Source organism: Rosa rugosa, chromosome 6 (assembly GCF_958449725.1).
Source record: "Rosa rugosa chromosome 6, drRosRugo1.1, whole genome shotgun sequence".
In the NCBI taxonomy this organism is placed as follows: domain Eukaryota; kingdom Viridiplantae; phylum Streptophyta; class Magnoliopsida; order Rosales; family Rosaceae; genus Rosa; species Rosa rugosa.
In genome coordinates this window covers 3,496,442-3,524,185 of record NC_084825.1, presented here as the reverse complement: position 1 = coordinate 3,524,185, position 27,744 = coordinate 3,496,442, and the positions used below count along the sequence as shown (strand labels likewise).

At 39.3% G+C, this 27,744-nt stretch overlaps 5 protein-coding genes across 11 annotated transcripts; all 5 read left to right on the top strand.

Annotated features, from left to right (window-relative positions):
* Nucleotides 1–27: 27 nt before the first annotated feature.
* Nucleotides 28–23,337, top strand: LOC133714317 (putative disease resistance protein RGA3). Of its 2 annotated transcripts, none has more exons than XM_062140416.1 (2): nucleotides 28–1,269; nucleotides 23,070–23,337. In XM_062140416.1, exons 1-2 carry the CDS (start codon nucleotides 133–135, stop codon nucleotides 23,238–23,240), a joined length of 1,308 nt encoding a protein of 435 aa, XP_061996400.1. In that variant the 5' UTR covers nucleotides 28–132; the 3' UTR covers nucleotides 23,241–23,337. The 2 variants fall into 2 exon arrangements, with proteins under 2 accessions (XP_061996400.1, XP_061996399.1); XM_062140415.1 differs by lacking the exon at nucleotides 23,070–23,337 and adding an exon at nucleotides 1,789–2,392 and having other exon boundaries at nucleotides 32–1,269.
* On the top strand, nucleotides 5,900–8,532 carry LOC133714324 (mitochondrial uncoupling protein 1-like). The gene is made up of 5 exons (XM_062140425.1): nucleotides 5,900–6,116; nucleotides 6,219–6,295; nucleotides 7,468–7,545; nucleotides 7,819–7,905; nucleotides 8,204–8,532. Exons 2-5 carry the CDS (start codon nucleotides 6,269–6,271, stop codon nucleotides 8,237–8,239), a joined length of 228 nt encoding a protein of 75 aa, XP_061996409.1. The 5' UTR covers nucleotides 5,900–6,116; nucleotides 6,219–6,268; the 3' UTR covers nucleotides 8,240–8,532.
* On the top strand, nucleotides 11,966–14,557 carry LOC133714320 (protein HIRA-like). Of its 3 annotated transcripts, XM_062140419.1 has the most exons (4): nucleotides 11,966–12,163; nucleotides 12,288–12,434; nucleotides 13,220–13,495; nucleotides 14,182–14,557. In XM_062140419.1, exons 2-4 carry the CDS (start codon nucleotides 12,327–12,329, stop codon nucleotides 14,290–14,292), a joined length of 495 nt encoding a protein of 164 aa, XP_061996403.1. In that variant the 5' UTR covers nucleotides 11,966–12,163; nucleotides 12,288–12,326; the 3' UTR covers nucleotides 14,293–14,557. The 3 variants fall into 3 exon arrangements, 2 of the variants coding, with proteins under 2 accessions (XP_061996403.1, XP_061996402.1); XM_062140418.1 differs by lacking the exon at nucleotides 11,966–12,163 and having other exon boundaries at nucleotides 12,233–12,434; nucleotides 14,182–14,556; XR_009848575.1 differs by lacking the exon at nucleotides 11,966–12,163 and having other exon boundaries at nucleotides 12,253–12,434; nucleotides 13,220–14,034; nucleotides 14,182–14,303.
* On the top strand, nucleotides 19,186–21,134 carry LOC133714322 (uncharacterized). Of its 4 annotated transcripts, none has more exons than XM_062140423.1 (5): nucleotides 19,186–19,294; nucleotides 19,685–19,859; nucleotides 20,091–20,334; nucleotides 20,593–20,682; nucleotides 20,851–21,133. In XM_062140423.1, exons 3-5 carry the CDS (start codon nucleotides 20,194–20,196, stop codon nucleotides 20,974–20,976), a joined length of 357 nt encoding a protein of 118 aa, XP_061996407.1. In that variant the 5' UTR covers nucleotides 19,186–19,294; nucleotides 19,685–19,859; nucleotides 20,091–20,193; the 3' UTR covers nucleotides 20,977–21,133. The 4 variants fall into 4 exon arrangements, 3 of the variants coding, with proteins under 3 accessions (XP_061996407.1, XP_061996406.1, XP_061996408.1); XR_009848591.1 differs by having other exon boundaries at nucleotides 19,197–19,275; nucleotides 20,091–20,479; nucleotides 20,851–21,134; XM_062140422.1 differs by having other exon boundaries at nucleotides 19,197–19,275.
* Nucleotides 21,844–22,856, top strand: LOC133714400 (putative disease resistance protein RGA3). Its single transcript, XM_062140508.1, has one exon. It carries the CDS (start codon nucleotides 22,356–22,358, stop codon nucleotides 22,854–22,856), a length of 501 nt encoding a protein of 166 aa, XP_061996492.1. The 5' UTR covers nucleotides 21,844–22,355.
* Nucleotides 23,338–27,744: the final 4,407 nt, after the last annotated feature.

Sequence of the window (27,744 nt, the reverse complement as noted above, 5' to 3'; positions counted from 1 at the left end):
TGAGAAGTCTATATTTCATTAACGATCGTCCAACGATCTGATAAATTCATAAAAGAGAGATAGATTCATCCCTCTCCTAGTTTCTTCAACTAGCATTCATCTCAACTTTTTGACTCTCTTGAGTAGAGATCTATGGCTGAATTTCTTACTTTTGGTGCTCAGGAATTGCTGAAGAAAGTAGCTTCACTTGCCGCTCAAGAGTTCGATCTTGTATGGGGATTCAATGGAGAAATAACAAAGCTGCGTGAGTCGGTGCTCATGCTTGAGGCTGTGCTACGAGATGCCGAACATCCGCGACAAGATCAGGGAGAGGCTGTGAAGCTCTGGGTGAAGAAGCTTGAAGACATAGCTCAGCATGCCGATGATGTGCTGGATGATTATGGATATGAGCTTCTCCGGCGTAAGGTGCAACTGCGAAATCAGATGAAGAAAAAGGTGCAGAACTTTTTTTCCCTCTCCAATCCAACCTTTTTTCGTGTTAAAATGGCACATAAAATTAAGAAAATCAACACATCTTTGGGTGAGTTGAATAAGAAGGCAAGTACTATTGGCTTAGTTGCTAGACTATCCTTAGATGCAACAACTTCCCATGGTATAAGCATTGACAGGGAAACCTACTCTATCTTAAAACAAGATGAAAACAATATCATTGGAAGGGACAATGTTGTGGCAGATATAGTTCAAGCCCTGACCAAATCAAACCACAATCTGGAAAGTGATCTCTCCGTTCTGGCCATTGTGGGTATGGGAGGGCTTGGGAAGACAACTTTGGCTAAATCAATATATCACAAATCTGAGATAAGTAGGCACTTTGAGAAAAAGATGTGGATATGTGTATCTAACCCTTTCGAAGTCAATTCAATTCTGAGAGGGATCCTGGAATATGTTAAACCAGAAAATGCTGCGGTGAAAGGTATAGATGCAATATGTAATATTCTCCGAGAAGAGTTGAAAGGAAAGAGATACCTTCTTATACTTGATGATGTATGGAATGAAGATGCTGAAAAATGGAATGATTTGAAGAGTTGTTTGCTAAGAATTACCGATGCCCAAGGAAGTAGCATTGTTGTCACTACTCGCAGTGACAAAGTTGCAAAAACGGTGGAGACCCTTCCTAGGTGTAATTTGAGAAAACTATCAGATGATGAGTGTTGGCTTATATTGAAGAATAGAGCAGTTCTTGTCGGAAGTGTTCCTATACTTGAAGATCAAGAGACAATTGGAAGGGAGATTGCCAAAAAGTGTGGAGGTGTACCATTAGTGGCAAAGGTATGTTATATTATACATTTGAAGTTTTACCATGCTTTCTTTTTACTTTGTTTTGATAACAAGAATTTCTATTCCAAATATTGTTGATGTAGGGGAAATTAAACAAATACTAGTAAGCAGTTAAGGGAAATTCTAAGGTGCTTGCATGTATGTGATACACTCATTCACAGATCTGACAATAATTTTGTTGTCATTGTGGTAAATAGAGTTATTTTTTGGGTAATTTTAGTTTTATTAGAGGTAACTACTCCACCTACGATATTTTTACAAGTTTATGAACAAATTGTTGATGTGGTAACTTGGTTCAATTATACGTAAATGTTTAAAACAAATGTAATAACTTTGTTGTCAATGTTGTAAATTTGGTTCAACTAAATTGTAATTTTAGTTCAGTTAGATGTAAAATGAGTGTATGATAAACATCCAAGTACTATAGATAACCCCGAGCAGTTAATATTCAATTGAAGATGACTAGTATTGTTGTGTCGAAATCTAATTCCATTCCCAATTTAATTGTAGGTATTAGGAAACATTATGCGCTCTAAAACGAGCAATGAATGGAGTTCAATTATGGAAAGTAAAATATGGGATTTGCCGGAAGAAGAAGAAAGAATCATGTCAATTTTAAAGTTGAGTTTTGATGAATTGAAATTTTCATCATTGAAACAATGTTTTGCATATTGCTCGAAATTCATCAAAGACTCTGTAATGGAAAAGGATGACCTAGTCCAACTTTGGATGGCTCAAGGATGGCTTCACCCCACGAAAAGTAATATGGAGATGGAGGATAGAGGGAACGAATATTTCAACATTTTATCAGAAAGATCCCTTTTTGAAGACGTTAGAACGGATTATTATGGTAATACAAGATGCACGATCTTGTGCATGACCTTGCAGAACGAGTGTCAAACATGGCAAACTGCCGCTCACTATTTTCAAAGGGAGAAGCACTTGGGAACACCTTGCCTAACTTTAGATCTTTGCGTGTGTTAAATTTATACAAGGCAGACATTGACAAGTTGCCGAGTTCAGTTGGAAAGTTGACACACTTGAGGTATCTGAATGTTATGAAAACAAATGTGAAAGCATTTCCAAAATCTATTGGTCAACTTTATTACCTTGAGACGTTTAAAATGCCTTATCATGTTGAAGAGTTCCCAAAGATGATTGCTGATATGATCAACTTGAGACATGTTTATTTTGGTAAATATGCGAAAGTTCCTGTTGGGATATTGGGAAAATTGACGAATCTTAGATCATTACCTTTTCTGAAGGTGGGTATGGAAACTGGGCCTAGGATTGAGGAACTGGGTGAGTTAAACCATTTGAGAGACACCTTATCTATCTATAATTTGGAACATGTAAGAGATGGAGAAGAAGCAGTGAAAGCAAAGTTAGTTGATAAGAAACATATACGCAATTTAACTCTCGACTGGAAGCTTAGTAGACCAAGCAACAATGTTGACAATGAGGATGTTGTACTTGAAGGCCTGCGACCACATTGTAATTTGGAAATTTTGAAGATTCAGGGGTTCATGGGTGTTAAGTTTCCATCATGGTTTTTGGATGCCAGCAACTTGAAAGAAATTCAATTAGCAGGGTGCAACAAATGCGAAGGAGTCCCAATACTTGGCCATCTGCCAAATCTCATACATGTTAAGATGAGGAACATGCAGAACTTAAGGTGCTTGGGGTCTGAGTTCTATGGTTACGATCAGATTTCCGGTGCAACAACAAGTGACGAGAGAAAGACTTTGTTTCCTGCTTTGAGATCATTACATATTGAGAATGCCGAGAATCTAATAGATTGGATGGAAGCAGGGGAAGTGATGTTGACGGCAGAAAAATTAAGGGTGTTTCCTTACCTTGAGGAGTTGCACGTGGAGCAGTGTAAGCAATTGAGAAGTGCTCCCAGTTATTTTCCATCTCTCAAGAAGCTAAGGGTGATAGGAGTGGAAAGTGGTATGCCTGTAGCAAGTATTTTAAGCAATAAACTGACTACTCTCACTCATCTCGGTATAGATAGTGTCAAGGGACTTACTAGTCTTCCTGAGGGGACGTTAAGAAATAACAAGAATCTTGAATCTTTGTATATACGCAACTGTCCGGAGTTAAGCTGCATTTCTCCCCATGGATTTGACTGCTGCGGATCTCTTCAGTTCCTGGGTATTTGGAAGTGTCCTAAGTTGAGGTATTTATCAGATGGGCTACTCCCACTCTCTCTCTCAAGGGGTTGGACATACAAGATTGCTCCAGTCTAGAGTCCATTCCAATCATCCCTGAGCAAGGCGGTCTCCCATCTCTGCGCCAATTGATGATAACCGAGTGTTCTCAGTTATCCAGTTTACCTGATGGGCTACAATACTGCACATCTCTTCAACGATTGCATATATGGGAGTTACCAAAGATAACGTCCATTCCCGCCCAATACTGCACATCTCTTCAACTACTGGAGATACTAAGATGCCCAAAAATAAAGTCCATTCCAGCCCAATACTGCACATCTCTTCAACACCTGGACATACTGAGCTGCCCAAAGATAACGTCCATTCCAATTCCATCTGAGGGCCTCCCGTCCCTTGGTCGACTGGCGCTTAGGCGGTGTCCTGAATTATCAAGCCTACCGAGTGGACTAGGCTGCTGCACCTCTCTTGTTGATTTGTCAATAATAGAGTGCCCTAAGGTAACATCCATTCCAATTGGCAGTCTCAGTACAACCCTCCGAAGCTTGTGTGTAGATAATCCAGAGTCTCTTCCAATTTTACACGGCGGCTTCACATCCCTCCGTCGATTGGGAATTAAGGGATGTCAAAGTACAAAAATTGATCTGCAATTCTGTGCCTTTCTTCAAATCCTCGTCTCTCTTGAGGAGTTGACAATAAGTGATTGTCCTAATCTAGAGACTGTTCCAAGTTTAGACAAGCTCACATCCCTTCGTAGATGGAAGATTTCTGATTGTTCCAGATTAACTTGTCTACCCAGTGGGTTAGCAATGGCATCCCCACACGTCTACCCAGATGGAATGAGCTGGATTCATTCCCGGCTCTTCAGGTTCTACCACAGCTTGAAACATTGAGGATCTACGGGTGGCCGAAGCTCAAGTCTCTGCCTGAACAAGTTCAACACTTGACGTCTTTGACCGAATTGCGGATAGATGACTTTGAGGGAGTGGAGGCTATTCCAGAATGGTTGGGAAACCTTGCATCTCTCAAGTCCCTATATATATTTAGTTGCAAGAATCTGATGTATCTACCTTCCGTCCAAGCTATGCAACGCCTCACCAAATTAGATAATCTGCAGATCTACGATTGTCCCCTTTTGAGCGAAAGATGCACCGCGGAGAGCGGCCCAGAGTGGCCTAAGATTTCTCATGTTCAACGAATTCATGGTAACTCTTTCCTCTACCTCTTTTCTGAATCGATCAATATTCATATCACTTTAATTATACTAGTTGTTTGAAAAAAATTATAGTTATTATTTTGTATGCCTCATTGTGCTTATATTAACCAGTGACAAAAATACTCTTTGGCTCGTCCTTCTCACTCTCGAGAAAGAATAATATTTGGTTTGAAAACAAGTTTTGTTCCATCTGCTGAGCTTGAAGAACTCTGCTCATTTTACAATATTTGCAGGAAGGGGAAAAAAAAGTTTACTCTGATTTTTAGGTTTCATTAACAATAGTGATACATAGAACCCAAATGTGAAGGGATTGTTGTTGTGCAAACCGTATAACTGTATTCAGTGACTTCTAAAGAGATTAAAACTTGTATATTCTTGTCCAGTTTTCTAAAGAGGTTTCACATCAACTTACTTACTGTGTTCAGTGTGCTGTATTTATGTAAGTTCAATCCAAAAGATAAAAAACATTATCTTGTATATCTCCCTTACTCGTTTTCTAAACTATCATTTGGAAATTCACTCTCCAGTCGCCACTACAAAGTAATAGTGCTTTTTGGTATTTCGTAGATCGCAATCATGGGGCTGTTTAAATTACAATATAACCTGCTAAATATGTCTACACTATAACCTGCTAAATATGGTACAATATAACTTTTCTAATCATATGAACCAGTAACAAAAATGGTTTCTTGATCTCATTGTCATCAGATCGGTTCTCCTTTCGACCCATTTTTGTTAATCCGTCATTTAGTTGAGGAAAAGAATCAAATGAGCTTTTAATTAAGGGAAAAACTGGAGTACGAACTTTGTCATGCAAGTAGCTAACGTTAATGCTTGAACACTGGGTTTTTAAGTTTGTTGAAGCTACATTGTTAAAGAACTCTTACTGCAAATCATATGGTTCTCGTCAGACACTGCTAAAGTTACTGCTTTTCTTTTCTAAGCATTGCAGTAAGCACTTAGATTTGTTTCTATCATTGACCAAACTTCTTTTTTTATTGAATTTTGAAGCTATGTGACACTCCAGCTGCAAGATAAACATGTATGTGTCCTGTTGCAGAAGATTACTTCTGTTCTAGCTCTAACGGTTCAGGGGCAAGCATTCCTCGTTTGTTGAACTTTTGCGTTGAAACAAGGCAAGCTTTCACATTTTCTTTTCTTCTGTTCTTTCCCTAGTCTCTGCTCTATATTTTCCTTATTTTGTTCGTCACTTATTTGTTTGTGCAGGGGCATCTTTCACTGCAATTCTATATTCTAAAGCACGGGCGCTGGGTGCCTCATTTGCTGAATTGCTGGGTTGGGTTCTGCCGACACAGAAAAAATAAGAAAGAGAAGAGAACATGGGAAGAAAGGAAAGAGAAGAAATTGAGAGGGTTATTCGCCTCACAAAAAGAGAGACAAAGAGGTGGAGAGAATTGTTGGATTGATAGAGAGCGAGAGACAGAGAGGTTGTTCCCTCAACAGATATTCAGCTTCTTCTTTTTTCAGAGAATTTCTTCAAACTCATTCTGAATCTTTGCTGTCACTGAATTTGAATTTGCGTCATGCAGGTGTTGTTGAGATTGTTATTCATTTTGAGGCTTATGGATTTTCAGAGAGGATGAGCGCAGTATTGAAACAAACTGAGGTATGTAGAGTGAATGATTCTCCTTAGTCTGCATCATATTTTGCTTCTCTACTTTGTTGTTCGGTTAGTTTGGTCTACTATAGCTCGAGCAATTTGATTCGGATTTTGTGAATTTGGGTTTGTTTTTTAGAATCCAAATGAAATTTGCTTGAGTAATTGGGTTTCTGTTGTTGGTTACAATGGGCTGTGCCATACTGACCAAAGATTGATTCTTCAACTCTTGAATTAGGGACTGTGTAAAGATTGATTATTTTCTCATGTAAATTGAGGGGATTGATGAGAATATGAAGAAATGGGGTTTCTGTTGTTAGTTAAAATGGGTTGTGTGTCCGGGCTGACCAAAGATGAGTCTTTTCTCACTAAAATTGAGAGGCTTGAAGGGAATTTGAAGAAATAAACCAGATATCTGTTGTATTGTGGTTTCTGAACTTGGTCTGTTTTTAGAGTCGAATTGGTGAAATTTGCTTATTGTTGGATTATGGGTTTCTGTGGTTTGGTAATGGACTGAATTCAAAAAGTTCTGTGTTTGATTCCGGAAATAAGAAGAAAATACAAACCTTTAGCTGACAAAGTTTGATAATGAAAGTATAAACCTTTGACTTACCAACCTTTAGCTAAAAATGTTGTGGCTTCTGATTCTTCATTTACTAACTTGCATATAAACTAACTTTTCCTCTATTAAAACAAACCATCAACTTTTAATATTAGTTAATTTTGGTCAAAATTGGATCCATTTTTTGTTTCCAGTTTCCTCCTACAATCTGATAGTTCATTTTGCATTTGATTGTTAGTGATGATGCATTTGATTGTTTGCTAGCAGAAAACATCCCTCATATTTGTTAATGCTGATGAAGGTTTCACTTAGTTAATAGTTTTACCAATTCTTTTGATGATCTCAATTTTTACTTTTATATGACTTCATGTCATACTCTTGTTCAAGCTCTGATTATTAAAAGTTGTTAACTAGCCTCTGATCTGTAAGGTAAAATTGGATGACCAATATATCTTAACTCGGTAAGTATGGGGTAAATGATATGGTTGCCTGATTTCCTGTACAGGTTAATTTGAACCTATTTTTTTTTTTTTTAAGAGAATTAATTTGAACCTATTCTAGATGCATACAACCTGAGATTAACTTTTTTTTTTTTTTTGTGCTCTTCATCTTTTCTCAGGTTAAGTCAAGAATGATGGGAGATTCTTCTGCTTACAAAAACACGATCGATTGCTTCGTTAAAACTTTGAAGAATGATGTATGAACAATTCCTTCGCGTACCTTTCAGCATATGCTTCATTTCCTAACATATTTATAAAGTTCAGAAGTTTTCAAATCAAATATTTGTGTCCGTATGAGTGAGATGTTAATTTGAAAGCTTTTACATTATAATTGTTGATCCAAACAGAATATGCAGGTGATTTAGTTTCCATGTCATTAGTATATATGCCATTGTGTCTATATTATGATAGTGTATGTTTCTACCTTCCAATAATAAGAATATTGTTATTTACGATTTGTTGTTGTGCAGGGACCTTTGGCCTTTTATAAGGGCTTCATCCCAAATTTTGGACGGCTAGGATCTTGGAATGTGATCGTGTTTCTAACCCTTGAGGAGGTACAAGATTCGATGCCTTCGCTTTTTATATTCTTCAGCATTTTGAGCGTCTGGTCTGTGCGCTGGTTTTCTATTTTCACGTCTTTAGCAGTCCGAACTACAGCTTAGAAATATGTGATGGGAATCAGAACATCTATATAAATAATTAGCCACTTCTGATGAAATCTTTATTGAAACTTATCTGTGAAACTATTTTTTCTTCTTTCTAGAAACCTGGACAGTTTTCCTTCTGTAGATTACTTTCTCGTCTCTCACATTAACCTGAATTGCTTTTTCTCATTTCTTATTCTTCTGGCAGGCTAAGAAGTTCGTGAAAAGTATAGAGTCAAAATGAGAAGTGAAGCCAAGAGAGTGGACTTTGATTGCAGGGGTAGCATCTAGAGCAAACAATAGTTGTTTTAGAGAATAATAAGGCCCTCAACGAACCTTTTTCTCCCATACTTTTGCTAGCTGTGGAGAATAATCATCTGAAGGAAAACTGCTTATTGGAAACTCAGAAGTTTAGAAATAATTAGCATTCATTTTCTGGATTACATATGTTTCCTTTGTCATCATATTGATGAATTGTGATTATAAAATTTGTCTATCAAGACTCTAATTGCTTTGTTTGCAATGCCAAATGCTATCTCTTTGTTGTCACCAATGCACTTATTGAGGATGGCATGCAGACATACATATCCTTATTGGAATTTCTTTTCCAGTACAGGATTCGTTAGTTTCAGAAAACGACGGTAAAACATGAATGATGATGCATGTTCATAGAACAATAAGATAATGGTTCTTCAATATCTAAATAACTTTCCTGAGTGGATCTTGAATCTAACTTATAGAAAGAAGAAATTTGGTACATTTTTTGTATGAATGTGCCATGTGCCTCTGGTTCCTTAAGGTGCTTAGATAGTTGCCATCGTGAAGAAAAGACTAGTCTGTTTATTCATCTTCTACCATTTCATTGCCTCACTTGCTGTCTCTCTGTTTTCTAGATCAAAAGGTTTTAAATCTCTGGCTCTATATATTCTGTAGTACATAACAAGGACCTTTGCTACTAAATCATCTACCAAAGACGTCCTCTACTCAATAACTTTGTTACGTGGCCTAGTCTCACTTCTTCCAAACAAAGACTTCCAAGTTCTGCCAAGTGCCAAGCAAAGTCAGCCTTGGTGTACAAGCCCTTAGCAACTGGAGCATCTATTGGCCAAAAAACAGCTAGGGATGTCCACAACCACTGTTAGACATATATCAAGAGTGCATCTCTTATCCGAAAGCAGCTAGAGAATCTATCCATAACCACCTCTGAACAGAAATCTGCCCGCAAATTTTGACTATGCGTGTACACTGTTCGAGTCCAAAGAGCCTAATAATTTCATAAAGGAGCGATTTCATCCATCTTCTAGTTTCTTCAACTAATCAAGCATTCTGTTCTTGTTTGGCCTCTTGACTTTCTTGGTCAGGGCTTGAAATATATCTGCCACAATATCGTCCCTTCCATTGATATTGTTTTCATCTTGTTTTAAGAGAGAGTAGGTCTCCCTGTCAATGCTTATACCATGGGAAGTTGTTGCATCTAAGGATATATAGTCTAGCAACTAAGCCAATAGCACCTGCCTTCTTATTCAACTCATCCACAGATATGTTGATCTTCTTAATTTTCTGTGCCATTGTGGGTATGGGGAGCTTGGAAAGACAACTTGGGCTAAATCAATATAACATGAATATGAGATAAGTAGGCACTTTGAGAAAAAGATGTGGATATGTGTATCTATCCCTTTTGAAGTCAATTCAATTCTGAAAGGGATCCTGGAATATCTTAAACCATAAAATGCTGCAGTGAAAGCTATAGATGCGATATGTAATATTCTTCGAGAAGAGAGTTGAAAGGAAAGAGATACCTTCTCATACTTGATGATGTATGGAATGAAGATGCTGAAAAATGGAATGATTTGAAGAGTTGATTGCTAAGAATTACCGATACTCAAGGAAGCAGCATTGTTGTTACTACCCGCAGTGGCAAAGTTGCAAAAATGGTGGAGACCCTTCGTAGTGTGATTTGAAAAAAAAAAAACTAGAGTTAAATACTGGTTACTCCCTATAGTTATAGGGTTTCGTCGTTTCAGTCCCTAACCTTCGAATTTCACCTAAAAAGTCCCTAAACTCTCAATTTCCTCCCATTTCGTCCCTGCCGTCAAGCTCCGTCCAAATTGTCCGTTAAATTGCTGACGTGGCATTCCTCACACGCTGAAATGTCTAATTTACCCTCACTTACTTTTTTTTTTTTTTTTAAATTTATTTATTTTCTTCTCTCTCTCTTCTGTTTTTCTTTTTACCTCTTCTTCTTCCTCCTATGTTATAGTCTTCTTCTTCCAAAAACAAACTCAGCTCTCTCCATCTTCACTTCCTGCTCCCTCAACCTCCTCCACTTCTCTTCCTCCATCCACCATGAAGAAATAGTCCCAAGCCGCACACTTGGACTCCAGCATCGGCGGCGATGAGGACCCTGTCTCCGCTGCTGCGCCGCCGCGCCCATTTCCTTTCTCGATCTCCGGCGAAACCCTTTTCCTTCCTCATGGTCCTCTTCTTCCTCATCCTCGTCCTCGTCGATCACCAAAACCCCCAAAGATTTCGACTTTCCACAACCATGGCTTCCTCCACCACCGACGACCTCAAGAAAACCCTCGGCGACCTCGACAAGGATTCCTTCATATCCCTCCTCTCCAAGCTCATCGGCGAGGCCAAGTTCGTCCAGAACAACCCCCCTGACCTCATTCCTCAGGAGGACCATTGGCAGCACTTGCAATTCTGGGCCAGAGATCGATCTGCGCACTCCTTCCCGATCAGCCCAGTAATAAGTAATAACTGATCCCTTCGTCTCTCCCTTGGGGTTCACAATCACGCCGGCGTTGTCCTCAAAGTACCTGAACACTCCGTCCTTTCGGCGCCCTGAGGTTTTGTTCTTTTGGTCGTTGAGTGATCTGGGGTGGTTGGATCCGAGACCCAGATCGGAATTCATGGTGGAATTCTTTGGATCAAAATCAGAATAATTTTTAGGGGAGAAGGCTTGTTGACGAACGACTAGGCGTACTGGGGCGGGGTAGGTGGTGGCGCTGCATGAGGGTTTGATGAAATCGGAGGGAGTGGTGGTGGAGGCAGAGTTGGCTCTGAGACACAGATGAGCTTGCTGTGTTGTTAGCTTAATTCGAACAGAGGAGGAAAGAGATGGAAGCGGAAGAAAAAGAAAAAAAGAAAAAAAGAAAAAAAGAAAAAAAGAAAAAAAGAAAAACAGAAGAGAGAGAAGAAAATAAATAAAAAAAAATAAAAAAAAAAGTAAGTGACGGTAAATTAGACATTTCAGCGCGTGAGGAATGTCACGTCAGCAATTTAACGGACAATTTGGACGGAGCTTGACGGCAGGGACGAAATGGGAGGAAATTGAGAGTTCAGGGACTTTTTAGGTGAAATTCGAAGGTCAGGGACTGAAACGATGAAACCCTATAACTATAGGGAGTAACCAGTAATTAACTCAAAAAACTATCAGACGATGAATGTTGGCTCATATTGAAGGATAAAGCAATTCCAGTCAGAACTTGAAGATCAAGAAAGAATTAGAAGGGAGATTGCCAAAAAGTGTGGGGCTTCGTTTGGTTCGCGGGTAGTAACAACAATGCTGAAGATTCAGGGGTTCATGGGTGTTAAGTTTCCATCATGGTTATTGCTTGCCAGCAACTTGAAAGAAATTGAATTAGCAAGGTGCAACAAATGCGAACAAGTCTCAATACTCGGCCATCTGCCAAATCTTACACATGTTAAGATGGAGGACATGCAAAACCTAAGATGCTTGGGGTATGAGTTTTATGGTTATGATCAAATTTCCGGTGCAACGACAAGTGACGGTTTTTAATAGTGCAATTTCAACTCGATTTATTTCATATAGATTTTAAGTTGTTTTATTTTTTTTTTAAAGTGTTTAAGTCGTGTTATTAAGTCATGTCAGAATTTACGGCCCTACACAACTTAATCAAAAAATAGATAAAAAAGTTAAAAAACAAACCGACCCGAATTGAACCAGAGCAGATTAGTCCCTTTCAGCCTTTTTCACACTCCGTCTCTCGTCTCAGAATCTCAGAACTCTTGGATCGCTGAGCCTCTTCAACAAAACCCTCAGCCCCACTCGCCACCTTCACATAAAAGAAATCTCAATCTTCCCCGAACACTCAAATTAGGGCACTGTGTTTTCAAGCTCCACATTGACTGTTTCTTCGAGGTAACAATTCTCTTCTTCATGCAAAAACCATAAATTTACATACCCATTTGGTACAATTTGAGTAAAGTAGGTCTCTTTTTGGCTAATCAACTCAAATGTGTGTTCATATTTGGGGCTTACAAAGCGGAATTGCTGTGTTGGGTTGTGGAATTAAGTAGCAGAGATGATTGCAGAAAAGCCCAGTTGGATTAGGCACGAGGGTTTGCAAATTTTCTCCATTGATGTTCAGCCTGGTGGACTCAGGGTTGCCACTGGTGGGGGTGACCATAAGGTGTGACTCCTCTCATTCTTTCTACTCTCTTTGCTGGATTAGGAGTAGGAATGTGAAAGAAAATTGAATCTTTTGAGGAACACTGTAGGTTTACGCATCGAGTGATGTATCTTTCTCATCATTGTTTGTTCTGTTTGCTTGGAAAATTAAAAAAAGTGATATCAGAAACCCTCTCGATAGGTCGAATTAGCTTCATTTTTTTGAATCTGCAATGATATCCTCTGCCTTGTTGCTTTAGAAATCTGATGGAAATATGTTGGAATTTGTATGTTTAGTTTTGTGCTTGCATTGTGAATTCTTATTAAACCAGTAGTGTTCTGTTGAGCATCATTGATTCTAGGGGGTGTATATATTTTCAGTGTATTGTGGTCAAAGCTTAAGCAGATGGTTATTGGATTGTTTTGTTTTCTAGGGGTTTTTCTTGTATTGCTTCCAGATGGCACTACTTTTGTGTTTTTTTTTTTTTTTACATCTTTCAAAAAGCGGCTATCGTCTAATAACTCGAGACAATATATGTTTCATTATACTTGAACGATCACATTGTTCCATTATATTTATAGGGCTTTTTCAATAACTAAATCATGTTTTTCATTTCATGCTCTCTGTACAATTCATCATTGTACATGTTAATTGAACAGCACCCAATTTCATTGACTGGGAATGTCTTGCATTAGAAAAATTTACTCATAGTTACGTGTATGGGTCACCTTTGTCACATCAATTTGTGTGGCATCATTTGCTGTACTAAAATATGGAAGTGATTTACTCATTCTTACCAATTACAGGTGCGGGTATGGAACATGAAATCCCTGGGCAGGGATTTCTCAAATGAAGAATCAGCTCAGAGGCTACTTGCAACCCTCCGTGATCACTTTGGTTCTGTGAATTGTGTTAGGTGGGCTAAGCATGGTCGGTATCTTGCATCAGGATCTGATGATCAAGTAATTCTAATTCATGAAAGGAAGCCAGGTTCAGGAACCACTGAGTTTGGCAGTGGAGAGCCCCCTGATGTTGAGAATTGGAAAGTTGCAATGACTTTGAGAGGGCATACTGCAGATGTGGTAATGATATTTCTTGCATTGTTTGGATTTTTGGTGCACCCGAAATAAATTCTTTTGCTCTCTAGTTGTTGCGTATGTTTCTCCTCCCAAATTTGATTGACCTTTTGTTTTCAAACAATGTGTGTTCTTGCCTTTGGGATTTACTTCAAGCTGCAATAAGTATGTACTCTGAAGCTACCAGAAGGTCCATATGATCTTTGGCTTTTTCTACAACTGTCCCAACCATGGGGGAAAAAAAATGGGGGGATATGGGAGATGTTTTTATTGAAATTCCCTTAAATAATTGCAATGTATTTGTATAGTTCTTGGTGGTATTGTCTAACTGCAGTGCTGCTTTTCCGTGGTTAAAGTACGCGGATCTCAATTGGTTTCCAGATGACTCGATGCTGGCCAGTGGAAGTTTAGATAACACTATACACATCTGGAATATGAGCAATGGTATTTGCACTGTTGTTCTTAGGGGCCATTCTAGCTTGGTTAAAGGAGTTACTTGGGATCCGATTGGCTCCTTCATAGCAAGTCAATCAGATGATAAGACTGTAATTATTTGGCCAACAAGTGATTGGAGTCTTGCTCACAAAACAGACTGGGCAAAATCAGTGTGTCAATTGTGGTTTGAAGTTCTGTTTTTTGTTCTATACAGTTGCTGATATAATTTTTCTTCGGCTTGGATCTACCTTTTTCAGGTGGCTTGGATGGTCCCCTTGTGGTCATTTCATTACTACCACTCATGGGTTCCAGAAACAAAGGCATTCAGCACCTGTTCTAGAGAGAGGGGAATGGTCTGCTACTTTTGACTTCTTAGGACATAATGCACCTGTGATTGTGGTGAAGTTTACACCCAATGTTTAAGAGGAATTTTTGCAATGCTCAAGTTGCCCCTGTTTGGTGGACCAATGTATATATGAGTTTCAACATAGCTGGCAGTTTTAAGTTTTTAACCACATCGAGAAAGAGAAATATCAAATTAAAAGAAATATAAGAATTGTTGTAACACAGGGCAAGGCAATCTTTCTTGGGAAGCAAGCAAAACAAAGAACTTAAGCTTGGGGGAATTCTCAAATTCCAAATAAAATTTCTACTCTAGCAAAACCATACGGAATGTTAACAATCGCATTCACAATTGGAAGAATGAAAATGTAAATACCTAAATGTTGTGACTTGTGAGTAAGCCTATTATTTGTAAATGTGTGCCTTTTTTTTCTTTGAAAGGCAGACTGGGATTTCATTTAGTTAAATGGGAGGAGGAATCTCCTTTTGTACAATGTCCCGGATACAATCTGGGGTTGTATGTAACCAACCAGCAAATACTTTGCTCTGATTCATATGCTAAACTAGCCAACCGGTGAGCTAATTTGTTACATGCACGAGGTGCATAAGTAATCTTGATTGGATGCAGCTGCTGTAGCATGAACCGGATGTCCTCAATTAGTGGTCCATACTCTGTTAGAATAGGAGATCCATTATTGATGTCTTGCACAGCCAATAAGCAGTCCGACACAATGCAAACCGATTCGAATTGATGCACGCGGATGAGTTGCAAACCTGACTGAATTGCAAGAAGTTCAGCATGCATGGGAGAGCTAACAAACTGAACTGCAGTATGAAATGCAGCTTGAACCTCTCCACTAGTATTTCGAAGAACCCCTCCCAGTCCTCCTTTTGGCAACTGAGGAAGAAACGCCCCATCCGCATTCAAAGTAAGCTCCACTGTGCTTTCCGGACTCCACTTCTTACTGACCGGTAGCTGGGCTGCAGCATCAGGCTTACGAGCTTGGTGAAACTCTTCCAACCACTTATACATCTCAGAAAAATGTCAGAGGCCGAACTGGCTTTGTTTTCCCATAATTGTGAGTTTCTGCATGTTCTTCCATAAACCCCAGATGAGCATCAGAAGCATCTCAAACACCTCACTCTTAAGATGCATAGCCCTTTCCAACATCCATTCTTGAAAGTTAATATTAGGCAGCAAGGAGGTTTGCAGATGAAAGGGAGCTTGAGATAACAGCGTGATAGCTGTAGGACACTGACAAAAGAGGTGGGAAGAGTCTTCAACAGCATAATGGCATAGAAGACAGTGCAGGTCTCCCTCATATCCTTTAGTCGTAAGTTTTTCACGAGTGGGAAGTAAATTGCAGCACGCCCTCCAGGCACAAATCTGCACTTTTCCTGGTACCCTTGCCTTCCGAATCTTTCTCCATAGCTCTGTGAAAGGATTCCCATTAGAGGATGAGGCTAGAGCATTGCCAAGAACCTGTTCCCGAGCAATCCAGTAAGCACTTTTGACCGTGTACCATCCTCTAAGATCCGGCTGCCAATAGTGCTTATCAAGTCTGTTTCGATGGGCTAGAGGAATACTAAGAATTTTGGCTGCCACTGGAGGAAGAAAAATCTCATGAATAATGGAAGGAATCCATTGTTTAGTAGACTCATCAATGAGATCAGACACCATCTCAACAGGAGAGTTGGGTGGTCGCTGAATAAGGCTCTGTGAGCAGTTTGGTATCCACTGCTCATGCCAGCTACGAATCTTTGTACCATCGCCGATTTGCCATCTAGTACCTGCCTTGAGCACAGGTCTACCTACCATAATACTTCTCCACGAAAAAGATGGTGCATCACCTAACTCAGCTTGCCAAAAATCACAATTTGGAAAATACCTGGCTTTGTACAACTTGGCAATAAGCGACTCAGGGTTTGTGACAATTCTCCATCCTTGTTTGGCTAACATTGCAAGGTTATAAGCATAGATGTTTTTGAAACCCATACCTCCTTCATGTTTTGTAAGGCACAGACGTTCCCAACTTCTCCAATGAATCTTCTTTTTACCCTCCATATCTCCCCAAAAGAAAGAGGCACATAACTTGTGAACATCATCGCACAATCCCTTCGGCAACAAGTAATAGTTCATGGCATTTAAAGGCATAGTCTGAGCAACTGCCTTTATCAAAATCTCCTTGCCAGCACAACTAAGGATTTTAGCTTTCCAATTCTCTAGCTTCTTGGACAATTTTTCCTTGATATACTGAAAAATCTGGGTTTTGGACTTCCCCACCCGCAATGGTAGGCCTAGATATCTGTCATGTTCTGTTACACACTTAACCTCCAACATAGCAGAAAGTTGTGCTTGAATATCACTATCCACATTCCTACTAAAAACCACACACTGCTTTTCTGGAAGTTAAATTTCTGTCCAGAAGCTCGTTCATAAGTGTTTAAAATCTGTCGAACAGTGTAACATTCTTCCACTGTAGCTGCCCCAAATAGGAGACTGCCATCCGCAAAGAATAAATGATGCAATATTGGAGCCTGAGGACACATTTTAAGGCCCTTGATCACCCCAGAGTCAACAGCCTGAGATATGAGTGCAGATAAACCCTCAGCACATAAGATAAATAAATAAGGAGATAAGGGATCGCCCTGCCTGATGCCTCTGGTAGGGTGTATAGTGTTAGATGGCTCACCCTGTACAAGAATGGCATAACTGACTGAGGTAACACAACTCATTACCGTAGAAATCCACTGAGCTGAAAACCCCAGCTTTACTAACATGGCATGCAGAAACAGCCATTCCAAACGGTCATAGGCCTTACTAATGTCCAGTTTGAGTGAGAAGAAACCTTCTTCCTGTGATGTAAGTTTATGCATGAAATGAGCGGCTTCAGTGGCAACCAGGGTGTTATCGGATATGAGTCTGCCAGGCACATAGGCACTTTGAAGGGGAGAAATGATGTCTGGAAGCCATTTCTTTAATCTGTTGGCAATGACCTTGGAACTAATTCGGTAAAGCACATTGCATAATGCTATAGGCCGAAAGTGTGATGCAACAGTAGGATTTTGAATTTTTGGGATCAGGCAGATATATGTGAAATTCAATTCCTTCCAAATCTCTCCATGCTGTAGGAAATTACGTATAGCAGTGCAAACATCTAAACCAACAATATGCCAATATTTCTGAAAGAAGAAGGGAGACATACCATCAGGACCAGGGCTTTTAGACGGATGCATTTGGAACAAAGCAGCCTTTATTTCTTCATCTAAGTACGGGGCAGTGAGGTCTTCATTCATGATTGTAGTAACTTTCAAATTGCAGTAACTTTCATAGGTGTGGCTCTAAAAATTTCAGAGATGGCAGACTCATCCACTCCCTCAGAAGAGAAGGTCATGTTATAAAAATCCATAAGGAGTTGCTTCACTTCTGACGGGTCATCAGTCCATACTCCATTATCATTCATCAAACCTCGATCTAATAGTGTTCCTGCTCTTCCTGTTTGATGCTTTACGATGAAAGTACGCAGAGTTTCGATCCCCATCCTTCAACCATAAAGCACGTGACCTCTGCCTCCAATATTTTTCTTCTAGCGAAAGCAACTGACTTTGCCTAACATGCAATCTACGTTGTTCGTCATACTGCTCACTCGAAGGGTTGTTTCATTAGGTCGAGTAACTTGCTTTGAACCGCACGGAGTTCGACTTTGTGGTGTTGAAAATCAGTAACATGCCATTGTAAAAGATGCTGTCCAGTAGAGTGAATCTTGGAACCCAGCTGTTGCAACATGTTACCTGTGAGTGGAGTGGACGACTGTCTTTGAATGATATCCCGTGCCCTTTTCTCTAACGTCTGCATTAATGTGATGTGACGACTTCGTACGCAGTTCAACATGGAGATCATGACTCCATAACATTGCAAGCCCCTGAGAGTCTGTCCCCTTCTGGACGCAGAGATTGTCCGCAAAGCCCAAGCGGGATGTAATGGAATCGATCAATTTTTCCGTGGCTAGGGTTTCAGCCAAGAAGATGAGAAAAGGTCGTCTTGCTTGCACCAAATCAATCAAAGCTCTCTGTGTCTCGAGGTTAACAATCCCTCGACAATTCCAAACGAGGACGTTGCCTTGCAGCATGGAGGCTGATATGGTGGCCGTTGGACGTCGCAGAAGGGGTGCGGCGCTTAGGGTTTTTTTTAGAATATGTTGGACTTCTCTCTTTCTCAATAAAAGAACGTACTCCCTCTCTATTTTCAAAATAAGAAAATCAGTTGTAAATGTGTGCCTTAGACATGACATATGCTACTTTATTTCATTTTTCATTTTCGCTACAACACTTTGACGTCAAGTAATCGCTGAAAACTACTCCCAAAATGTCATAATTGTCATCTTATCCTAGAGTTTGCAAAATGAGCCTAGGTGCTTAATAAAGTGTCCATCTTAATAAATTGTCATCTTATCCTAGAGTTGGAGAGTGAGTTGAAGTGGGTTGGGTTGTGTTCTCCCTGTTTTGGCGCTGAATTGAATTCATTTCTACCTTCAAGTTCAAACTGAAAGAGCCAAGCAGAACAGGTTAGTTTTGGAGCATCGGCTTATAGCTATTTCCTGATTACCCCAACATGCTGCAAAAATGGAATAGTAGGGGAAAAATAAGAAGATTTACCTGATGCTGCTTTGCGATTTGCTCACCCACATAAGTGTGCCTCCTACTTCAGAGCCATTCAATATCCCCCAAGTACACATGACAGATCGCAACACAGTAATGGATTTTACAAGTGATTTCAGTGGTATCCACTTCACAATTCGATTCAAAATTGGAAAATTCAAGTATGAGTTCTAGAATAGCTCATTGGGTAAAGCTTTGGATTATTGCTTATTTATGTTTGATTTTGAAATTTCAAACTGGTAAAGCAGTTTGGTGGAACTGGTTGGTTATGAAAGCTCAGACGTAATGGTGATAGATGAGGTTCAGATGAGAACTATCTAAACAGTTCAAGAACTGAAGAAACTGTATTGGTATATTTGTGCAGGAGAGGTACATATGTGACCAAGAGCATGATGATACTGTATCATAAAATTTTTGACAAAATAGTTTACCAAAAAATTACACTTAATTTTGGGCTTCCAACTATGGCTAAGAAATTTGTAGTGCTCAATTTGCTGTCTTTGTATTTGGATCAAGTGAAGCTTGCAAAAATCCAAAAGGCAAATTACTTTGTTAGCTTGGGACAGCAATAGACAATGAATCATAGTAGTTATAATTTTTTTTTTTTTTTCAAATAAAATTAGGATAGACATGGTAGGGCATTTATACTGAGCATTGCTTCTTGCTTTTCTGGTTTATCACTTTTTTCACAACAGCCATGTAACTTTTGGTTTCTGGCTTCTCTTCTTTTTACTGAGACCTATCTTCACTTTTTTTCAGCTACTTCGTATATGTAATTTTGCTGACGGTGTCTTCAACATCAGTGGTAGCTCATTTTATATAAGAATATTTTGTAGACAATGTCTATTGGAAGCATGTTGTGCACCACATCGAAGCATGTAAGGTTGTACTGCATGGACGTGCTGAGTTTGAGGCAAGTGATGTTATCTTAAAGGTTAGTTTAAACAAATTCTTCAAAATTTTTGAATTTCAGGTTCTGGGTTTTTTTTTTTCTAATCTTATAAACTGAGATTAAGTTTCTAAAATTAGGAAGCAATATTTAACTTTACCAATGTGTACTGGTTTTCAAGAGGAAATGTTAGCTAAATGCTTTTCAGATTCATTTTCAGCTTCTCCTGTTATTCTGATTTTTTTTTGTTTCTTTTTTTCTTTTTCATGTTAGTAGGTTAGTGTTTGGAACATGGAACACTACAGACTGAAAGCACAATGGAAAATCACATGATGATCGTTACTGATGTTCGATTTAGAACAAATCTCCTGAACATAATATGGACAAGTATGACGGTAGAGTTTGTATGAGTTCAGAGTCGTTGAGTAGAATAGAGGCAATGTTTGAAGCTGAACTTGAGAGGTTGGGGCTAAACAGGAGTACTTCTACTTTGGAGAGAAGATTAACTGATCTTGATGAGGTACAAAGTCTATGCTTATCGTTGCAATTTTAAGTTTAAGCAGCACAAGTTTATCTTTTGTGTACTGAAATTTTGTGGGTGGATCCAATTCACTTGAAACATAGAAGTAGTGAAGAAAACCCTCATTTTCGTTCTGTTTTACTTGGTATGTTTATCTTCCTTTTCTCCTCAATTCCAATAGCTGTCTTCTGTAACATTTCATATGATTATAAGCATCAAGTAATTGTGTTCATCATGAACTGATTGAATTTGTTGCAGCTTCCAAACAGTGTTCATCAAGTTTCTGAGGATTACATTTGGGAAAGCTCTATACTTTACAGACCAATGTTTACATCAGAGGAAGTGGAGGTAAAAAAAAAATTATTGGAAAAGATATAGAATTTCATTTGTGGTTTGATCCCACGTACCCAAATATATGTGATGCTTTATTTCACTATAACCACATGTTCATAATGCATGCAATTGTACACATATATAACTTCGATTGATGGTGTCCTATTGTCCTCACTATCTCAGATTCTCAGTCTAAACCAATTCTTGCTGGCTATTCGTCATGCACACCTTCGGTCAGAAACCATGTTGCTTCTTCACCATCCCATGGTTTTCTCTCTCAGTTTTGGCGGCCATAACATCAGCAACTAGAACTTACCCGGTGGCTCCAAATGGTCACAGAACACAAGGCCTAGGCGCTTTAGAGATAAGTGCACCAGCTGTGAACAACAGACTGCTGCTGTTAGATTTGCAGCACCAGATCAAGGTGCAAGTGGCTTCTCAGGATCATGCTTATGTTCTATCAAACTCAAAGCGTCCTAAAATCCCACCTTCTGGCCCAAGCCACAGGACCAACAAGACACCTAATTCATCGAGACATTACTAAACACTTGTTATTTGTACATGAAATGTGATTGTATATTATGTTAGTTGGGACTCTGAAAAAAGGAAAAAAACAACCCGCAGCACGTGCAGGCTTCTACCTAGTGGCTAGTGCTTAATAAATTAGTAAAATGTAGATCGATCTCTTGACTGTAGATGTGACCAGGAGACTAACCTTTTCCAAAATGCGAAGTGGGTGATATCCGCTTCCCAAGAAAATTCAGCATGAGCATCTTTAGATATAAAATACATGTAACAGCTCGAGCATCTATGTATCGACAAGTCCACAACCACCGTGAGAGATGCCTTTGCTTCTGATTCAAAGCAGCTTTTAAAAAACGACAAACAAAGAAAAATAAAATAGCTGTCGAGAGCAGTAGTGGACTACTTGTTGAGAGTCTATTCGCAAATATATTTCATAAAGGATCGCCCAACGACCTGATAAATCCATACACCAGAGTTAGATTCATCCCTCTCGTAGTTTCTTCAACTAGCATTCGTCTCAACATTTTGACTCTCTTGAGTAGAGATCGATGGCTGAATTTCTCACTTTTGGTGCTCAAGAATTGCTGAAGAAAGTGGCTTCACTGGCCGCCCAAGAGTTCGATCTAGTACTATGGGGGTTCAATGGAGAAATAACAAAGCTGCGTGAGTCGCTACTCATGCTGGAGGCTGTGCTACGAGATGCTGAACATCCGCGACAAGATCATGGAGATGCTGTGAAGCTCTGGGTGAAGAAGCTTGAAGACATAGCTCAACATGCCGACGATGTGTTGGATGATTATGGATATGAGCTTCTCCGGCGTAAGGTGCAATTGCGAAACCAGATGAAGAAAAAGGTGCAAGATTTTTTTTCCCTCTCCAATCCCATTATATTTCGTGTTAAAATGGCATAGAAAATTAAGAAGATCAACACATCTTTGGATGAGTTGAATAAGAAGGCAAGTGCTATTGGCTTAGTTGCTAGACTATCCTCAGATGCAACAACTTCCCATGGTATAAGCACTGGCAGGGAAACCTACTCAATCTTAAAACAAGATGAAAACAATATCATTGGAAGAGACGATGTTGTGGCAGATATAGTCCAAGACTTGACCAAATCAAACCACAATCTGGAAAGTGATCTCCCGGTTCTGGCCATTGTGGGTATGGGAGGGCTTGGAAAGACAACTTTGGCTAAATCAATATATCATGAATCTGAGATAAGTCGGCACTTTGAGAAAAAGATGTGGATATGTGTGTCTACTCCTTTTGAAGTCAATTCAATTCTGAGAGGGATCCTGGAATATCTTAAACCAGAAAATGCTGCGGTGAAAGGTATAGATGCAATATGTAATATTCTCCGTGAAGAGTTGAAAGGAAAGAGATACCTTCTTATACTTGATGATGTATGGAATGAAGATGCTGAAAAATGGAATGATTTGAAAAGTTGTTTGCTAAGAATTACCGATGCCCAAGGAAGCAGCATTGTTGTCACTACTCGCAGTGACAAAGTTGCAAAAACGATGGAGACCCTTCCTAGGTGTGATTTGAGAAAACTATCAGATGATGAGTGTTGGCTTATATTGAAGAATAAAGCAGTTCCAGTCGGAAGTGTTCCTATACTTGAAGATCAAGAGGCAATTGGAAGGGTGGAGGTGTACCATTAGCGGCAAAGGTATGTTATATTATACATTTGAAGTTTTACCATGCTTTCTTTTTACTTTGATTTGATAACAAGAATTTCTATTCCAAATATTGTTGATGTAGGGGAAATTAAACAAACAATAGTGAAATACAATTAGCAGTTAATATTCAATTGAAGATGACAACAGTATTGTTGAGTTGAAATATATCTAATTCCATTCCCGATTTAATTGTAGGTATTAGGAAACATTATGCGCTCTAAAACGAGCAATGAATGGAGTTCAATTGTAGAAAGTAAAATATGGGATTTACCAGAAGAAGAAGACAAAATCATGTCAATTTTACAGTTGAGTTTTGATGAATTGAAATTTTCATCATTGAAACAATGTTTCGCATATTGCTCATAATTCATCAAAGACTTTGTAATGGAAAAGGATGACTTAGTCCAACTTTGGATGGCTCAAGGATTGCTTCACCCCACCAAAAGTAATATGGACATGGAGGATAGAGGTAATGAATATTTCAACATTTTATCAGAAAAATCCCTTTTTGAAGACGTTGAAGAGGATTATGATGGGAATACAACATGCAAGATGCACGATCTTGTGCATGACCTTGCAAGACGAGTGTCAAACATGACAAAATGCCGCTCACTAGTTTCCGAGGGAGAAGCACTTGGGAAGACCTTGCCTAACTTTAGATCTTTACGTGTGTTAAATTTATACATGGCAAACATTGACAAGTTGCCGAGTTCAATTGGAAAGTTGACACACTTGAGGTATCTGAATGTTATGGAAACACAAGTGAAAGCATTTCCAAAATCTATTGGTCAACTTTATTACCTTCAGACGTTTAAAATGCCTTATCATGTTGAAGAGTTCCCAAAGATGATTGCTGATATGATCAACTTGAGACATGTTTATTTTGGTAAACATGCGAAAATTCCAGTTGGGATATTGGGAAGATTGACGAATCTCAGATCATTACCTTTTCTGAAGGTGGGTAAGGAAACTGGGCCTAGGATTGAGGAGCTCGGTGAGTTAAACCATTTGAGAGACACCTTATCTATCTATAATCTGGAGCATGTAAGAGATGGAGAAGAAGCAGTGAAAGCAAAGTTAGTTGATAAGAAACATATACGCAAGTTAACTCTCGACTGGAAGCTTAGTAGACCAAGCAACAATGTTGACAATGGTGATGTTGTACTTGAAGGCCTGAGACCACATTGTAATTTGGAAATTTTGAAGATTCAGGGGTTTATGGGCATTAAGTTTCCATCATGGTTATTGCTTGCCAGCAACTTGAAAGAAATTGAATTAGCAGGGTGCAACAAATGCGAACGAGTTCCAATACTGGGCCATCTACCCAATCTTATACATGTTAAGATGAAGGACATGCACAACCTAAGATGCTTGGGGCCTGAGTTTTATGGTTACGATCAGATTTCCGGTGCAACAGCAAGTGACGAGAGAAAGACTTTGTTTCCTGCTTTGAGATCATTACGTATTGAGAATGCTGAGAATCTAATATATTGGATGGAAGTAGAGGAAGTGATGCTGACGGCAGAAAAATTAAGGGTGTTTCCTTACCTTGAGCAGCTGACCCTGAAGCAGTGTAAGCAATTGAGAAGTGCTCCCAGTCATTTTCTATCTCTCAAGAACTTGGTGATAGAAGGAGTGGAAAGTGGTATGCCTATAGCAAGTATTTTAAGCAATAAGCTGACTACTCTCACTTATCTAGGTATAAGTGGTGTCAAGGAACTTACTAGTCTTCCGGAAGGGACGTTAAGAAATAAGATTCTTGCAACTTTGTATATAAGTAACTGTCCGGAGTTAAGTTGCATTGCTCCCCATGGATTTGACTGCTGCTCATCTCTTCAGCAACTGATAATTTTGAGTTGCCCTAAGTTGAGGTATTTATCTGATGGGCCACTCCCACTCTCTCTCGAGGTGTTGCAGATAATAGCTTGCTCCAGTCTAGAGTCCATTCCAATTCCATCTGAGGGCCTCCCGTCCCTTGGTGAACTGGTGCTTCAGCAGTGTCCTGAATTATCAAGCCTACCGAGTGGACTAGGCTGCTGCACCTCTCTCGTTGAGTTGAGAGTAACAGAGTGCCCTAAGGTAACATCCTTTCCAATTGGCAGTCTCAGTACAACCCTCCAAGACTTGGCTGTAAGTAATCTAGAGTCTCTTCCAATTTTACACGGCGGCTTCACATCCCTCCGTCGATTGGGAATTGACGGATGTCAAAGTACACAAATTGAGCAGCAATTTTGTGCCTTTCTTCAAATCCTCGTCTCTCTTGAGAAGTTGACAATAAGAGAGTGTCCTAATCTAGAGACTATTCCAAGTTTAGACAAGCTCACATCCCTCCGTGAGTTGAGGATTACTTATTGTTCCAGATTAACATGTCTACCCAGTGGTTTAGCAATGGCATCCCCACACGTATTCACCCGTCTCAAGTACTTGACCATTGGTCCGTTTTGGAATGAGCTGGATTCATTCCCGGCTCTTCAGGTTCTACCACAACTTGAAGCATTATATATCTACGGGTGGCCGAAGCTCAAGTCTCTGCCTGAACAAATTCAACACTTGACGTCTTTGACCCTTTTGTGGATATTTGACTTTGAGGGGGTGGAGGCTATTCCAGAATGGTTGGGAAACCTTGCATCTCTTCTCTCCTTAGAAATTTTGAGTTGCAAGAATCTGATGTATCTACCTTCCGTCCAAGCTATGCAACGCCTCACCAAATTAGTTTCGCTACAGATCTCCGATTGTCCCCTTTTGAGCGAAAGATGCACCGCGGAGAGCGGCCCAGAGTGGCCTAAGATTTCTCATCTTCCATACATCTCTGGTAACTCTTTCCTCTTCCTCTTTTATGAATCGGTCAATATTCATATCACTATAATTATACTAGTTGTTTGAAAAATTTGTTTTGTATGCCTCATTTTGCTTATATAAACCAGTGACAAGAATACTTTCTGGCTCCTCCTTCTCACTCTCGAGCTCAATGGAGAGAGAATATTTTGTTTGAAAACAAGTTTTGTTCCATCTGCTAGAGCTTGAAGAACTCTGCTCATTTTACCAGACACTGCTAAAGCTACTGCTTTTCTTTTCTAAGCATTCCAGTAAGCATTTAGATTTGTTTCTATCATTGACCAAACTGCTTTTTTATTGAATTTTGAAGCTATGTGACACACCAGCTGCAAGATAAATATGTGCCTACAGATATGTGTCCAGTTGCAGAAGATTACTTCTGTTCTAGCTCTAAGGGTTCATGGGCAAGCATTCCTCGTTTCTTGAACTTTTGCGTTGAAACAAGGCATCTTTCACTACAATTCTATATTCTAAAGCACGGGCGCTGGATGAACAGTGCCGTGCTAAGTGATGAGACAATTTCACCTCCTGCATTTTTGGGCGATTTTCTGATCCCCCCAAACGTTTTCTTTCCCCCACTGCCTCATTTGCTGAATTGCTGGGTGGGTTCTGCCGACACTGAAAAAATAAGAAAGAGAAGAGAACATGGGAAGAAAGGAAAGAGAAGAATTTGAGAGGGTTATTCTCCTCGCAAAAAGAGAGACAGAGAGGTCGAGAGAGTTGTTGGATTGATAGAGAGCGAGAGTCAGAGGTTGTTCCCTTAACAGATATTCGGTTTTTTTTTTTTTTTTTTCAGAGAATTTCTTCAAACTCATTCTGTATCTTTGCATGTCACTGATTTTGAATTTGGGTCATGCAGGTGTTGTTGAGATTGTTATTCATTTTGTGGCCTATGGATTTTCAGAGAGAGGATGACCGCAGTATTGAAACAAACTAACTGAGGTATGTAGAGTGAATGATTCTCCTTAGTCTGCATACCCTAATCTTTCGTATTTTGCTTCTCTACTTTGTTGTTCCGTATCTTTCATATTTTGCTTCCTCCTCATGGGTCTGAAGTTTTCATAGGTGCCCTTCCTAAAGATGCCTCAGAAAAAGCGTTGAGGAAGGGCAACTACTTCAATCACACCTCTTCCATCCTATCACTCTAAGTCTCTATACCAGTATCATAGGGCAGCTTCTCTAAACAACAAATCCTTCATCCTCGGCAAGAAGTTCGTCAAAGCTTACATTCCAGGTACGCCTGCTCAAGGAAGCTACCACTTCTTCTGGCGTTGTGTGTTCTCGGTTCTGTTTATTGCTTGCATTCTGGATTAGTAAAGCAATTGCTTATGAGTTTGCTAAATTTCTGCTTTCAAATTACATTTTGTTACAGCTTCTCTGCTGAAATTTATGGAAACTGGTAAATTTCATAGACAGATTTTTCTGTTTTTTTTTTTTTTTTTGTCTGCATGTAATGTTGATATCTATGTTCGCAATTACTCATCACTATATACAGGTATTGGTTGCCATGATATAGCTAATCATTGCCATTCAGTTATTGGTTGCCACAAGTATTATCCAAATAATACAGGATGTGATGCACCTCATGAGTTGGGTTTCAATTATGAGTATCCTGTAAGATTAGGCAAGCCGCTTTAAGTAATAATCAAAATATAGAGAACTAGCTAAATAATTGGTCATTGTTTTTTTGTAATTGGGATTTGCTTAAGACTTTAATTTGATCTACCTAAATGAGTTTGTGCGTGGAATTGTGTGGAGGCCAATGGCGGTTGATTGCAAAAAATTAATATTGGTATATTCAAATATTGAAGCTCAAAAAAAAAAAAAAAATCGTAAGCTTTTTGGTTCTTGCATAACTGGAATTTGCTCTGCTGTGTGCTTTTTTATGTATCAACATCTGCATTGATTGTATTTGATTATTTTCAAGGTAATGTTTCTTTTAACGGGGCCAAATGGAGTCAATTTCTCATAGTTTCAATGTGGTTGCAGGAATCACTGTTCAAATTCTGCCCAGACAAGGAATGGATGTTTAAAC